General features: G+C 54.2%; 1 protein-coding gene across 2 annotated transcripts in view; it reads right to left on the bottom strand.

The window, feature by feature from the left end:
• Nucleotides 1-13,044, bottom strand: part of CCDC12 (coiled-coil domain containing 12) — a 35,417-nt gene extending 22,373 nt beyond the window's left edge. The window contains exon 1 of one of the 2 annotated variants that reach the window (XM_086741687.1): nt 12,919-13,044. In XM_086741687.1, coding sequence (XP_086597813.1) covers nt 12,919-13,044 — 126 coding nt within the window. Of the gene's footprint in view, nt 1-1,320; nt 2,747-12,918 lie in introns of those variants that run through there. The other variant, XM_086741688.1, reaches the window with a different exon arrangement.
• Nucleotides 13,045-13,529: the final 485 nt, after the last annotated feature.

Raw genomic sequence — 13,529 nt, 5'->3', positions numbered from 1 at the left:
CCCTGCCACAACTTGAGATCGTTTCCTCTCGTCCTATCACTTGTTACTTGGGAGAAGAGACCAACATCTGCCTCCCTACAACCTCCTTTCAGGTAGAAAGAGAAGTCTTCTCCCAGTCCCTGCGCCAAGCATCCCCAAAGGAAATATCCACAAAACACTGCTTTAAATGGAGTAAATGCCATGAGGGACTTCTTAACTCCTAGTCTGCAGAGGTCCATCCATCCTTGAAACAGCGTTTGAAGGCGGGCAGTAAAACATCGCTCCCTACACCCAGGAACACGAGTACCGGTACCAGCCGTGGAAAGTTTCATGGGATTTTCAGCCCTGACGCGTTTGAGAAGATCCAGCCAGTCCTTCCGAACAAGCGGTGCTGGCAGCAGGCAGCGCAGAGCGTTACAGCTTGTTCTACCAACCACAAAACTTCTTTCTTCAAATTTGACAGGTTAACGCGCTCGCAAGAGTCAGCCCATCTTCCAGGAAAAGCTGGTGATTTACAGGACGCGACACTGGGGAACCAGCTGAATCTCTACCAAAAAAGGAGGCTGAACTCAAGAATTAATTCTGTGCCAGAGAAACAAGCGTGTCTGTTTTAACCCCTATCACATCGTCGCTAAGCCACATAATTCCTTTCTACCGTCCAGAAAAAGAAAAATAACTTAAAAAAAAAAATCCACCTGTTAGTCATACTCAAGCCAAGGAGCCACCACCGCCTTTACCTGATGGGGACAACGTTCCAGTTTCCTTCTTGTTCTCCTGGAACCAGGAGGATCAGGCTGGCTTGGTTGGATTTGAGAGGCATTTCACCGAGTTAATGCGTCACCTCCTGCTGTCGGATAAAAGCAGAAGCAAAACCAAATGCTACACATGGCCGGTTTCATTTCTCCAAGGAAGGGGGAAAAAAAAAAGAGAAAGAGACTACAACCAGGTTTGTGTTTACACACCAAGACCTCGCTGAGAAGTTAAAGGTTTGCTGGAACAAAGCAGCTCCACGCATGAATCCTCCCAATCTCATATTTATATTTAAAAAAATAATAAATTTAGATAAACTACCCGGAGTTTCACAAGTGTAAATCACAGCTTCACACGCGCGCTGATTAAGCGGCGCCGCTCGGGCACAAGGCAAACCTCCCTCTGCGTTTCTGGAGCTGACGATTAACCTATTTTCCGCAGGGCTCTTCAGAAATTAAACAAAAAAACCTGTTGAAAAGCAACGCCAGCCGGCCGCGTTGCTGCACGGTTACCCTGCCACGGATTTTCCTTCGCTGTTTTGCATTTCACTTTGTTCTGTCAGGCAGAAAGACGCTGGGGAAACCTGCTTACTGGTGGAGATCGCCGGGACCACCCCATCTTCGTTAGTCTCGTAAATTATTTGCTGGGAGGCTAGGAGGAAAATAAACTTTAGAAGAAAATTCCCCTACAACCCCCGCCGCAAAGCATCGGCCGAGCCTCAGCCAGGATTTCAGGACTGGGACGAAGATTCAGGTCAGGGCCTCACGGTTTTTGGATCAGGAACAAATATTTTCCCTCAAACTTCCTCTCTGTAGCTGATGGAAGCGGGCAATAACCACGGTGTCTGGCCGGTGCTGGGACCCCAGGTCTTGACCTGCTTCAGATTTGTTTTACAGAACAGCGCAACACCCGCTTTTGCAAAGAGCCTGAAACGTAGGGAAAACGACAGAATAAAGTGCTCAAAAGCTGGGCTTTCCGTTATTTTCTTCAAAAAGCGCCAAATATGAGCGGTTCCCTATTTGCTGTGTCTCTATTTTTAATTTTTTTTTTTTTGCCTTATCTCCAAATTCATCCCACAGCCACGAAGAACCAGAAATGAGATGGGAAGGGACAAAAGCTCCTCTTCCACCTGCGAAGTGTGAGACTGCAGGCGGGAACGAGCAGCCAGGGATTCCCAAACCCAAGCACAGCCCGATTAACGCTCAAACCGTGCGGAATAAAACGTTTTCCCCGTCCAGCTGCTCTACGACGGCGCTCAGTAACCCCGCCCGTGCAACACGCGATGGATTTCGCCGCTGAGGTCCACCACGTCGTTCCCTCACCGCCGTCTTTCGGAGAGGAGAGAGTTGGAGACGGAAAAGCTTTTTGCGCCGCTGTTACCAATTGTTTCAGGACGGGAGGGATTTCCCCGGGTCTCTGCAGATCCCTGCCTGACTCGTGGGAGGTCATCGGCCTCCGTGCCGCACTTTTTCCGTCTGCAATAGAAGGCGTGACCGGTCACCCCTCAAGATCTAGGCGTCTGGAGCCACGTCAAAGAAATGTGTTGAAGAAAAGCAAGGTTGGGGGTGTCCAGCATCTCCCAAGGATGAACACGAGCACTGGACCACAGAGAAAGTTTTAGTCTCGCGTGGTTTTTAAATTCATTAAATCAATTATCCCGGATGCCTCTGTGCCAGCTCCGTGTGTTTTCACTCTGAATAATCCCCTCGCACTCCATTATTTATACCTGGGCGCTGGGCGTCACGGGCTTAAAAATAAACAGATCTCACCCAGCTTCCCAGTTTGTCAGCCCCAGAGTGGTGAAAAGCCTCCTTTGAAACTGGTCTTGCTGGGACTGCCATCGTGCAGCCTGTCCCCTGTCCCATCCACGGTGGCTGCGGCCCCCCGCATCCCCATGCTCCGTCCATCCCCACCCGCTCGTCGCCAGCGCTCAACACCTTGCCCCACGGGAAACCGCCCCAAGGACTGACTGTGCCACAAAAATTCAACCAAATCAACCAAAAAGGGAGGAAAAATAAATAAATAAATAAATAAAGGCAGGTTAGCTGCTTGAACTGGTTCACGGAGGGGTGAAAGACGTGCCGGCACAGGCAGGACGCAGCCATCGAAGGATCAGCTCGGAGGAGTGTGAAAGGTTTGTTCAGCTCCAGCCTCCAGCCACAATTTCACAGACGTACGAAAGCCAGCGCCGAAACGAAGGCGCGGCCATCCTCCTCCTCACCCCTCGTGTTTGTGAGGTCTCCCCGTGAACCAGACCCAGGAATCGACGCAGACAGGAACCAAGCGCTGCCTTTTCCCTGCTGGGTCCGTGTTCACCTGACTGGTTTAACCTCAGCTCACCGGAGGGAGGGCAGAGAGAGCAGCAAAAGCAGGATCGTTCTCTTCCCTGGCAGCGCTGGCTGCGCGGCAGCATCTTGAGAACTACAGATGGAGCAAAAGACTTCTTATTTATTTGGCTCCCGCGCGCGCAACCTGTCAAACGGCACACGGAGGAGACGGCTGTGACTGTCGCTGCTCCAGCAATCGCGGCGAGGGGCTGGGAATAAGCAGACAGGAATTTGAGACTATAACCACCGCTCTGCACAGCCTCAAGGGGGAAAAAAAAAGACTCACCTCCCTACGAAGGCCAGCGCGGCTCCTTATTTCACAGGAGGCGACACACAGACAAAACCCTACTCACCTGCGAGCTTTTACTTCCCGTCTTTTATCTGCGCGGTGTACAGCGCTGGTGTAAGTCATTAAATATCGGCGCTCTACGCTCAGATCTCATTTCCCAGCCTTTCCTAACCACACGGTCACAAAGGGTTTCCAGAGCTTAAAAAAAAAATAAAATAAATAAACCACAATTCACACCCTCGGCTTCCAAACCAGAGCTGCCCACAAGATAAACAGAGGGAGGGTTCAAGGATGTGTTGCTTTTCAGGTTTTGCTGTCAGATGGAGCCTGTCTGGCTGAGGACCTCGCTGCAGGCATCCAGAAACGCTCCAGACCTCCTCCAGCAAACTCCCGATGCGAATTAACGCCCCGGCCCCTTTGGCCACGTCCTCCCCATCACCCCAGGGCCGCCCAAAGCCCGTCACACCGGCCCCTGGGGTACACCGGCACGGCTCTGGAGAACCCTCCTGTCTCCAAGTCAACAACGCTCGCGGGGCGGCGCCGTTCACGGGGTGGGACGGCAGAGAAGCGCCCCGAGGAACATCTCCCAGGGTCAGACAGCCGACCGCTCCCGGCCGCCCACCGCGCGCGTGTTCGCACATGGCTGGTGGAAGCGCAATCATTTCGTCTGCAAGCTTCCACCTCCAGCCGTTCGAGCACCGCGGCGAGAGTTTATTACTTTCCTAATAAAGCCTGGATAGAAACGAAGCCTTTGTAGCCCTAAGTGCGGGTTTTATTCTCGCTGTAATAACTCCACTGCGCTCTGTTTCCACAGCAACTGTTTTCTCAGTCGCTCGGTACTTTGCTTTCAGGAACGCAAGGCTGCTTTGCTCCACCAAAATAAAAACTCCGCAGAGAAAAAAAAAAAAAAAAAAAAAACACACAAAACTGAGGACAGCAGCAAGCCAAGCCACAGGACCACACACCGGTCTTCACCCCGGGAGGTGCTTCGGCCGCTCCGACCAGACTCCGTCGGCGTTTGCAGATTGACCAGCTCCTCGGGACAGCCGGGAAAAGTGATGGAAAGGCTCCTCGCCCGCAGCCACGGCAGGAAAACACGGCGCAGAGCTACGCCGCATAGGAAACAAGCGGCGCCGGGGCCTTCCTCCCCCTCCTACTCCTCTTGCCAGCGCGGGCAGGCGCGGAGGAGCAGGGGAGCGAGCTGGCAAAAGCAACGTTAAACAAAAGGTTGGGCTGCGGCCAAAGCAATTTTTTTTTTTTTCCCCCCCAATGTGATGCACGACAGCTTTAGTGCCGGCGCAGAGATGCGGAGCGAAGGAGCAGGTGGGAGAGCCTTCCGCCGCTCCAGCCTCTTCCCCACCTTGGTTTTGCTGACAGAGGCTTTCGGAAAACGAGCAGCGTCCCCGTGAGCCACCAGCTAATCTGTTTTAAAACAGAGGAACACTCCGCTTTTACCGGGAAACCACCTCGTAGTGGATCCTGTTAATTAGCTACAGCAATCAAACGCTCTCCTTAAGCTGATCTGACAGGGGACTTGAGCAAGGAGAAACCAGGCGTCGACTTTTCGCCTCTTTCTCGGTGCCGCCAACACTTACCTCGGCACAAAACCCCCAGCAACCTGAATTTTTCCAGCCCAGCTGAGGACACAACCCAGGGCCGGAGACCCGTTTCTCCACGGACCCGCGGGCATTCCTGTCGTTGACCTCCGCGCCTCGTTCCGCACGAAGCGGTGCGAATAACCAGAAGCTGCCACGTTTTTTTCGGCACAAAGCGTCCCAAAGAGACGCGGGAAGGACGGCAAAAAAAAAAAAAATCCTAAATCCCCTCAGGAATGCTTTTCCTGCTTAAATCAGCTCTGGATCCCCGCTTCTGCGCCACGTTCGCAGCTTAAGGAGCGCGTCCGGAAGTTCACACGTAGGCTGCTTTTCCCTGCCGGCATTTGTATTTCAAATTTCTTTCTTCCAGACGAAAACACATTGCCCTTGACACGTTCACGCTTTATCCTAGACGATCTGAGGAGCGGGATGATTTGCATTTGCTGTATTTAAGGAACTAAGGGCATCGGGAAAATAAATGTCGAGCTCTAGTTAAAAAAAAAAAATCCACCGCAAAAAGACGCTGTGAGTTGTCAAAGGAAATCAAACCAAATCTGAATAAAGGAAAAGCTTTTAAAAGCTTCAAAAAAAAAAAAAAAAAAAAAGGAATCTGAAAGGGAACCAAACACTCACATGGGAGGAAAAGCTTCAAACTGACCTTTAGCTACACTGCTCTTGTTCAACAAACACCTCCTTGAATTTTACCGCAATTTAGGAAGGCGCAGAGCTCAGGACCACGCTGACGCCGCCTTCCCGGGAACAACCATCACGCATTTCCTTCAGTAAGCCATGCCAAGTGAAATCCCTGCAGGAACCGGAGCTTCGGGCCTGCTTTCCGAGGGATTTGGCTCCTGGGTTGTGTTCTCCAAGGTTTAATAAATCAGCAGCTCCAATGAAAACATTAGCCACAGTTAAACTTCACAAATTGGTTCCCTGATAGCTGGTGGCAGCTGAGCTCACGTCGAATCTTTCGGTAGGGTAGGGAAAAAGGGGAAAAAAAAAAAGTCTCCTACATCCAACCTCTTTTCCTGAAGCTTGTCCTCCCTCACTCCGGCACGAAACCGGTCAACAGGGCCAGCGGCTAGGGAGGAGAGACACAATCCCGCCAGCCTCGTCTCCTTGGGAAAAGAGGATTTCTCTGTCAAAAAATAAAAAGCTCCCCACAACAGGGAATTTAAATAACAAGCAGCTACAGAAACAAGGTTAGCCATCTGAAAGCTAAACGAGATTTCCCCAACGGAGAGCTCACGACGCCGTGCGTATCTCCCATCGCTACCCGCAGCTCATCCCGCCGGCTCTGCGTTCCCCTCTGGAGCTCCTACTCGTTGGGCACGAGCTCGTTATCAGCGACGGATGAGAAGAGGCTGGGTGGCAGTTGGTATTTCCACAGAGTAAAAAGGTGAAACCAGGCAGCGCAGCTGGGAGTAGCGAGCGGCAGACGAAAGGAGCCAAGGTTTCAGCACTGCTTAGTTGGGGCTCAAAAGGAGCGCTTGATCTTCTTTATGGGTACAGAGGAAAAGAGAAAAAAAATACGTAAAACCCTCTGTCCATTACCACGGCGACGCAAAAGTCAGCCAAGATTAATGAGCATCGGGAAAATCAGATCCCGTGAACTTTCTGCTGGTTTCTCCTCGGAAAATTAATCCCCCACTTACAAGAGACACTCCCGATGGGGTTTATTACATCACTGCGGTTTCATATCGGGGAAAAAAAAAAAAAAATATAGAGGGAAAACATCCACAAGGTCTTTTCAAAGATTTTTGCCTCCAAGTGCCGGCTTCTGCTGGGCTTCTCCGCTGGCGGTCTGGCACGGAGGCAACGGTGCCCGCTGGCAACGGCCAAAAGCGAAATGAAAAGCAGGGTCCGAGCCAAGCTGGCTCTGCCCTAAAGCTTGTGCTAGTCTTGGCCTAAGGAACAGCGTCCCAAACAGCCCGGGAGCCCTGACAGGTCAGAAGCACGTGCGGCGGGAGAGGGACGGGGAGGCGACAGCCGTGCCGGAGAGGAAAGGATGTCAGGGCCAAATGGGAGCAGCACGGAGGAATTCTGGTCCTTATTACGTCTGTACCGCACCACCAGCTTCCCTGGATTTGCTTTATATCTCCTCACACGTCACGATTTCCCGCTCTGCCGTGTGTCCTTGCCACCTTGAGCGCGTGGGGCCGTCCTTCCTGAACTGCTGAGCCTCAGACTAGACTGCACGGCCCATCAAAGAGCCAAACTTTGATTTTGGAAGGACTGCTCCACGTCTTCCTAGCACAGAGCCCTTCCATCTCCAACCCGCTGCCTTCCAAATCCTCCCCGCGCGCGGCGCACTTTGCTGCCTCTTCCTCTTTACCTGGGCCACAAGCTGTATTTTAGAAACAGAGGGGGGGAAAAAAAAAAAATAAATCTGAAACCCTAGGAACCGGCAGGGAAAGGACAGAGGTGGATCCAAAGCTCTTCTCAACAACTGGCCAGGCTGGATGAGGCTCTGAGCAACCTGATCTGGTTGGAGATGTCCCTGCTCCTTGCAGAGGGTTGGAGTGGGTGGCCTTTGAAGGTCCCTTCCAACCCAAACCATCCTGTGATTCTATGAACTGCGTTCTGCGGACAACAGCCTGACCCAGCGCGCCTTAAACCTCTCCAAGCCGAATTTGGGCAGTTCCCTCTGAACACCTTTGCGCCCAACCGAAGCCAGCAGCAACGCGCCACAGCCCCGGCACGTCGCCACGGCCCCGCAGCGTTTCCTCTCGTTTCAACAGCAGAGGATCACGTCAACGGCCGGATCAAAGGAGCAGAGCCGGGTTACAAGCGGCGGCCAAGACAACAGTTCCTCTCCTCGGCTATCGACTGCTAAAAATAAGTCGCTGTGGGAAAAGCACTCAGCTCCCTGCAAGAGAGATAACGTGCGTACTTCTTGATTTCACTACTTCTTTGCTTCGCTGCTGCTATCCAGGGGAAAGGCCTATCAAATGCTTTACTAAATATAGACCGACGTGTTTTTAACCAAAATAAAATTCCTCCCTAAGGCAGAAGTGGTTGTGGATGGCACGCGCGCTCCATTGGGACACGCAAACCCATTAAAAGGCTTGTGACTTTTCCTTCTCTCACTTATTTCTCCCGGCACGCTTTTCCTTATCAAGGACGGATCCCCAGATCAGCTTGGCTTTCACAGAGACCCCAAGATTTCCAAGATGCAAGCTCCAAGGTGCTTCCCGACACGTCGCAGGACGTGCCGGCTGGAAGAACCGACCTTACGCGGCGATTTTAACGGGTTCGAAGGAAGGCAAACTCCACCGCCCGCCGTCCCCGAGCGCAGCCGTCGTCTAACTCCAGCCCGGGCAGACGCGAACGCATCGGAGAACCGGTTTCAAGGGCAACCTGCAGACGAGCGTTTCGTAAATACAAGTAACTCCAGTTAATTATCAACTCGCTCAGCAGAAAGCCGGGGTTGTGGAAACACGGCTTCTTGGGTGCTAAAGAGAGGACTTGCGACAAAATTCAAGTTTTGAGATAGGCAGGGACAACGGGTCCCCTTAGACCGGCCAGCGGTGACGGGCCAGGCGGTGCACGTGCTTTCACGGGAAGCGCCACGCTGTTGCACTCCTCTTTTAACCGGGAAAAAAAAAAAATCGCAAATTGCTAGCGAAACGCAGCCCGCGAGGTCTCCATCCTGCAAACACCCCTCGCTTCGCCTGGCTCACTGCTGCTCAGACTGCTCCGGCGAGCGCTTGCAGGACCTCGGTGCGCGCAAACACGGAGTCGCCGCCAGCCGGGCGGCGTTAAATGGACGCAGGAGATCTTGCTCTTCCATTTTGCTTCAGAATATAGAGTTTGGTGACAGCCAGGAACAATTAAACTAAAGAGATGAAAGACAATTGCACTAAGCTAAAGCTTAAATTGAGCACAAGTTTTTCTTCAGCTAAAAAAAAAAAAAAAAAAAAAGACTTCCTGTGAAACACAAACAGAACATTTTAATCTGATTTTCAGCCATTAGGCAGGAAAAAAAAAAAAAATACAGCAGATAATCGGGGCTTTATCACACGATACCGCAAGGATAAAGCCTCCGCGCCGTCATCAGCACCAGCACGAGGAGCCTCGGGCGAAGAGCGCGTTACCGAGCGGTTCGACGCTCGCGCGGCTTTTCCTGCCCGGACGCTGTCATTTAAAAACCAAAAGCCATGGGAAGAATCCCGTTCTTCAGCCCCAAACCCCACCAAGGTCTGCAAAACACGCGGTCCAGCGTATTTAGAGAAAGGCCGTCGCCGCTTTCCCTCACTGCGGGACCTCAGGAGCCGGAACCGTTTGCTACTTAAGACAAAAATTAAAAAAAACCTCAAAAAGACCTACGTCACCGCGTGACCTTTCACAGGGCTTGGTGGGGTTTTCCTGTTAATTGAGCGCGGCAGCGAAAACACGAGCTGAGGGCCGGTTATATAAGCGACCGGCTTCAGAAAGACTTGTTTTTGTTTTTTTTTTTTTCTTTTATAAATGTCATAAGTTGGCAGAAAACGTTCACAGCCCTCTTGAAGACTACGGCACTTCCCCGCGCGTCTCCTCTCCTCCGGCACAGCAGCGAGCTCACCTCCGAGGCCGCTCCCACCGCCTTTTCGCTTGCCTCTCGGGGTTTTTTGTTGTTGTTTTTTTTTTTCTGATTCATTTTCCCCAATTTGAGATTTTTTCGGGGCGTATAAAACAGGGAGGGATGATCTTTCAAGTTGCAAGAGTCACAGAAAGGCTCATACAAAGCCAAAAAAAAATAAAGAAATAAATAAAAAGGCTCCGCTACCCATCCTGGCTGAGCCTGCACGGATCAGGCTTATCCCAAGGAAGTGAAAATGGTCTGGAATAACAACCCGACGCGCCGGGTGCTGAGAAGCACGGAGCGAAGCCGGAGCGGGTCGGACTGAAAGACGGGGATCGAGCGTTTCAGCTCCAGGCCAGCAACTCAGCGGCGCGCGGCCCTTTAGCTCTCCAGACTGCGTAAGCAACGGCTGCAAGATAATTGGATTTCTTTTTTTTTTTTTTAGGGGGGAAGAAAGAAAGAAAAAAAAAAAAAAAAAAAGAAGAGAGGAAAGCTTGCAAAGTAAGATTACGGTTACACAATTCAAAACTCTTTTTTTTTTTTTTTTGCCAGAAGAGGAAGCAATGTTCAGTACACCAACCGTCTGCTTGTTTGCTGCTGCAAGGTGATTTCATTTCAATTTAGGAGGGAAACGGCCTCTCTGATGCCGCACCTGGTCCTCCACAGCGCAAACCCTGCCAACGGCAAGGCCACGCGCCGAGGCTGGGAATCCACCATCAGCATATTGGTACGAGCAAGCGCTGAATTACGTTTCTTAAATGTAAATTACGCCCGAAATTCCAATTTCGGATCTCCCCTGCAAACCCCAGCAGCGGCTTTTCACCGGATGGGCCGATCCCTTCTTCTCCTCGATCCCCTCACGCCCTCTGCCAGGGTTTGGGCTGTTGCAAGCGTCACAGAAAGAGTTAGGAAAGACCTGACTTGGTAGGCGACGGCGTTGGCAGGTGAGGTGACTCACAGGGAAAGCCAACAACCGGCAGACGGGCTGTAAAACGACGCCTAAGCGAGCAATAAGGCAACAGGTGAAATCCAGAGACCAGGGTAAAGCAACACGCGTGAGGGGAGAAAATAATTCCGGCTGCGTGCGCAGAACGGGCTCCCGACAAGCTCGGCTGCTGGGAAAAGTCTCATTGGAAACTGATAGGACTGGAAAAAATAGACAAGGTTTGACGGCTTGATGTGTGGCCGAAGTGAGAAAATAGGAAAAAAAAAACCCAAAAAACAACAGGAAATCACGTGTCAGCGCTGTAAACCCACGAGTGCCCCACATCCTGAGCCAGGCACGCAGATCCCCTCGCGGCAAAAGGGCGTCCCAGCGTTCGGAGAGGGGCCAGGGAAAGGCACCGAGAGGATTCGGGGAGGTTTGTGCGCGAAGCCAGGCTTCGCAGACCGCAGGGAGCGAGACCGAGAGCGCTAGAAAGTCATAAACACGAGCACAGAACGATTATTTTGTGTTTCTCACAAGGGAGGGAGCACCCAAAGCAAATTTAATGTAACGGGTTCAAAACCAAAGGAGGTAGTTTTGCCATTAAACAGTTCCCGGAGGCTGCAAAAGCCAAAAGTAAAAAAAGAATTTAAAAAAAAATCTTGGACAAACTCACCAGGCCAGGCCTAGCAGGAGCCAGCGCGGGCTGCCGGGCATCGCCCTCGGGGGCGCAGAACGCCGAGATGCTGCTCGCGGAAAAGAACGGCTTCAGCCCTCGCAGGGATCGAGCCTCACTCCAAATTTTAAAAATCTCACCCCAAATTTAAGAAAAAAACACCACAATAAAGCAGATGAGAACAATACGCCCTCCACAACCGCCCCGGCTCTCTCCCACAGGGCAGAAAAGAAAGGAAAAAGCTTTTATTTCGGAAGGAGCCTTTTTCCAACCGTTTTTCTCGTCGGTGAGGCTGGCACGGAGCTGGACCCCGCTCTCCCCTTTCGGAAAGCTCCGCTCTCCGATGACAAGGAGCGCCTCAAGGGAAGGGGCTCCACAGAGCGCCCCTGGCCCGCGCACCAAAGCGGCGGCTCCCGTCAGAGGCGCACAGCCCCCAGAGAGGGTCCCTCGGCGGCGGGACGGGACGCCTCCCCGCGTTCCCAGGGCACGCCACCCTCGGTCGACAAATTCTCCTTAAGAACCGATCCCGGTGCCGGCTGCGCCTTCTGCGACGCGAGGTTTACAACGACGCCCGGGAATTCCTCCGAGGCGCAGGCGTCTGAGATGAAAACCCCGATTTACGGCCCCGGCTTCGGTCGCAACCGGTTCCTCGGCACCCTCAGACCCGTGCTAAAGGCAATCTGGTCTCGACGCCTCTACGGAGGAGATGTCTGAGGCCCGGGAAGCGCCCGAGAAACGCAAGATGTTATGAATTACCCCCGGGGTGAATCTCCGTTTCCGTCCCCGCTACCAACCCCAGGCCGCGGCCCGGGTCGCAGATGCGACGCCAACACAGCGAAGGTGGAAAAATCAAGCGGCTTCGTCACGCCAGGAGGGCTTTCAGCAAAGCCCAGGGGCAGCACGGCGAAGGCGGAGAAAAAAAAAAGCAGGAGGAAGCCCGAGGCCTGACAGGCCACGGGGTCGTACAGAGCCAGCGCGGACCCCGCAGACGGGACCAAAGACCCCGTGCGATCACCGGGGCACCACCCAAACCTCAAGTGCCCTCCTCCAGCACCCCTCTTACTCCTCATCCGCGCCCCCGCAGCGGGGGACCCCGCTATGCCCGGCCCCACCAGCCGAGCGACCCCACTACACCCCCAGGCTCGCCCCGCACTCCTGTCCCCCAGCTTCTTCCCCTGCCCCCCACACCCAAAACCCCAGTGTCCCCAGTCCCCTCCCAAGCCCCCCTGCTCCCCAATCTCTCCTACACCCTCAACTCCTCCTCCAGGCTCCCTGCCCCCCAAATAACTACAGGCTCACCCCAGACCCTCTGGCCCCACCCCACATCCCCAGGCCCACTCCAGACCCTCTGTGCCCCCTCAACATCCTCAGACCCACCCAAAACCCCTCTGTGCCCCGCCCCAACACCCTCAGGCCCAGCCTAGACCCTCTATGGCCCCCTCAACATCTTTAGGCCCTGTCCCCGCTCCCCAGAACCCTACGACCACCTCAGATCCTCTGCCTCTCACTCCCCCAGACCCTCTGTGCCCCCTCAACATTCTCAGGCCCAGCCTGGACCCCCATGCGCCCCCCCCAACATCCTCAGACCCCCTTCCCCTCCCCAAAACGCAAGGGCCACCTCAGATCCTCTGCTCCCCCCCACATCCCCAGACCCTCTATGGCCCCCTAACACCCAGACCCTCTCCCTCTCCCCAAAACCCCGCTCCCCCCCCCCCACTAGGCCCACTCCAGACCCTCGCGCCCCGCCACTAGGCCCACTCCAGACACTCGCACCCCCCCCAGACCCCCCCAACACCGCCGTACCCCCACCGACCTGCAGCGTGCGCTGCCGCAGAGCCTTCAGCCTCTCCCGCCGCCGCCGCGCTTCTTCCTCCAGCCTCCCTAAAACCGGGCCGGCCGCCTCCTCCTCCACCTCCACCCCACCACCGGGCGCCGCCATTTTCCTCCCTCCCCTTCACCTCCGTACAACCCCCAACGCGCATGCGGGGCCAGGTGAGACCCGCCGAGCGCCGAACGCATCGATTGCGGGGCGGGCGGGCGGTGGCGGGGGTGCGGGGGGGGGGGGGCAGGTAGAAAATGAAACCCAAATTTTCCCAAATGTGGTTCAAATGGTCAAATAACCCCAGATCGCCCTGCTCGGGCCCCTCACGCGTGTCCCCGCGCCCTCCCAGAGCGTGCGTGGCTCAGTTGGTTTAATTTTGGGGCGGAATTTAAAAGGGGGGGGGCATTTTACCTTCCCCACCCCCCTTTTTACCTTCCCCCCCCCGGCAGCCCAAAGGGCTGCCGGGGGGGGGAAGGTAAAAAGGGGGGTGGGAGGGGATCCCCCACACCCAGCAGCAGGTGACAGCCCCCCCCCGTACCTGGGGGAGGGCCCGGTGATGGGGGTGGGGTGTGGGGGGGCGGGGGGGGGGGGGGCGGCGGACG

Source organism: Chlamydotis macqueenii, chromosome 2, assembly GCF_036417535.1.
Source record: "Chlamydotis macqueenii isolate bChlMac1 chromosome 2, bChlMac1.mat, whole genome shotgun sequence".
Classification (NCBI taxonomy): Eukaryota; Metazoa; Chordata; class Aves; order Otidiformes; family Otididae; genus Chlamydotis; species Chlamydotis macqueenii.
Note: the sequence above shows the minus strand (reverse complement) of the source record. Positions and strands in the feature narration are given on the sequence as shown.